At 49.0% G+C, this 1,396-nt stretch overlaps 1 protein-coding gene across 1 annotated transcript; it reads left to right on the top strand.

Moving 5' to 3' along the window:
• Positions 1-524: 524 nt before the first annotated feature.
• LOC147421297 (uncharacterized) lies at positions 525-1,154 on the top strand. The gene has a single exon (XM_086505080.1). The coding sequence runs from the start codon at positions 525-527 to the stop codon at positions 1,152-1,154; it is 630 nt and encodes a 209-aa protein (XP_086361206.1).
• The last annotated feature ends 242 nt before the right edge of the window (positions 1,155-1,396 follow it).

Genomic DNA, 1,396 nt, shown 5'->3' with positions numbered 1-1,396 from the left:
GCGTTTGGGAGTCTTTTCTATTTCATACACGATGCATGTTCTTCTTATGGCCCATCATTTATCACAGAGCGATCACATGCCTTGCGCAACCTAGTTTATCTAAATAGCCGTCGTTCATGTTTTAATCTCATTTTTGTCAAAGAATAGATTTAAAAGTTATTTTTTAAAAAAATAATCAAAAGCAAAGTATATTTAGTGCCAAAGCGGAACCGTGGTGATATATGCAACAATAAATGCAGTAGTATCTACGGTAATATTTGAAGTGCAAAAGAATGTTCTGCGCCATGAGACCACGAAGATCCCAGCTGGCAAAAAGGCTTTCTTTCAAACTTAATAATTCTAAGGGGGTGGAATGGGATCCACACCAAAAAGAAATGTAAGTTGCTGGCTAAGTTTAACTATGGTGACATTGAAAGTCAAGTTTAAAATGGGAATTTTACAGCTGATCCGGTCGGATTTGCAATGGCTGAAGTATATAAGAGTGGAGGCACGGCAAACCAAAGGTAAATTTTGGAATGGCAGAAATGCGGGCGTTTGTGGTGGCCGCCATTATATTATGGGGGGCCGCACTCTTATTACTCTCAGAAACAGCAGCAGCAGCTTCTCCTTTTACTGCAGGAAATATGCAAGGCCATGAGGAGGAAGGGAGGGAACGCCCACCTGCATGTGGATACAACGCGACGGGATGCATGACGCCGTCGCAGGCACCTGAGGATGCAGCTTCCGCGCGGTCCCCGTCGGGGCTGGTGCCACAGGGAGCTCCGTCACCTTGGCACATGCCCCATAGGGGCAGGCGACATCCGCGGCGGCCGCGGCGACGGAGGTCACCGTCTCCGATGATCTCCCCGACACCATCACCGGCGTGGAGCAAGCCTCTGTGGTGCATTGCGAAGCCTGACGCGAGCGAGGATTTGCTGGTCGCCGGACTGTTCCATGTGTGCTACCAGAAAGCCGGTTTCTACTGCTTACCTCTCCTGCCGGGCGGGTCCTGCTTTGCCCCCAACGTCCCTCGCCCTCACGCCTCTTTCGCCTTCAATTCCTTCTGGCAATTCCACCGCGACTCTGGCTTTCCTTGCGACTTCGACGGTGCCGCGCACCTCGTCTCCGTGGACCCTAGTACGTCCTTCTCTTATAATTATTATTGGTTTCACTAAAATATTAGAGGTGGATTTCAACTTTGCTCTTTGACGGCATTTTGCCCATTTTATGAAAATCCAACATGCCCCGCAAAAATCACACTAAACTCTACCAAAAAGACTATAGAAGTGTTACGCACTAAGTGCAGCTTAACCCTTGTTGTGTGCTTGAGCCTTGATTTTCTCTACCCCTCCGGGGCCCTCACCCCTCGCTCGGTAACTTTGCCAAAAGAGGCAGAGTTACACAAACCCCTGCCATG

The sequence above is a fragment of the Adiantum capillus-veneris genome, chromosome 28 (genome assembly GCF_014529385.1).
Source record: "Adiantum capillus-veneris isolate H3 chromosome 28, ASM1452938v2, whole genome shotgun sequence".
Classification (NCBI taxonomy): Eukaryota; Viridiplantae; Streptophyta; class Polypodiopsida; order Polypodiales; family Pteridaceae; genus Adiantum; species Adiantum capillus-veneris.
Note: the sequence above shows the minus strand (reverse complement) of the source record. Positions and strands in the feature narration are given on the sequence as shown.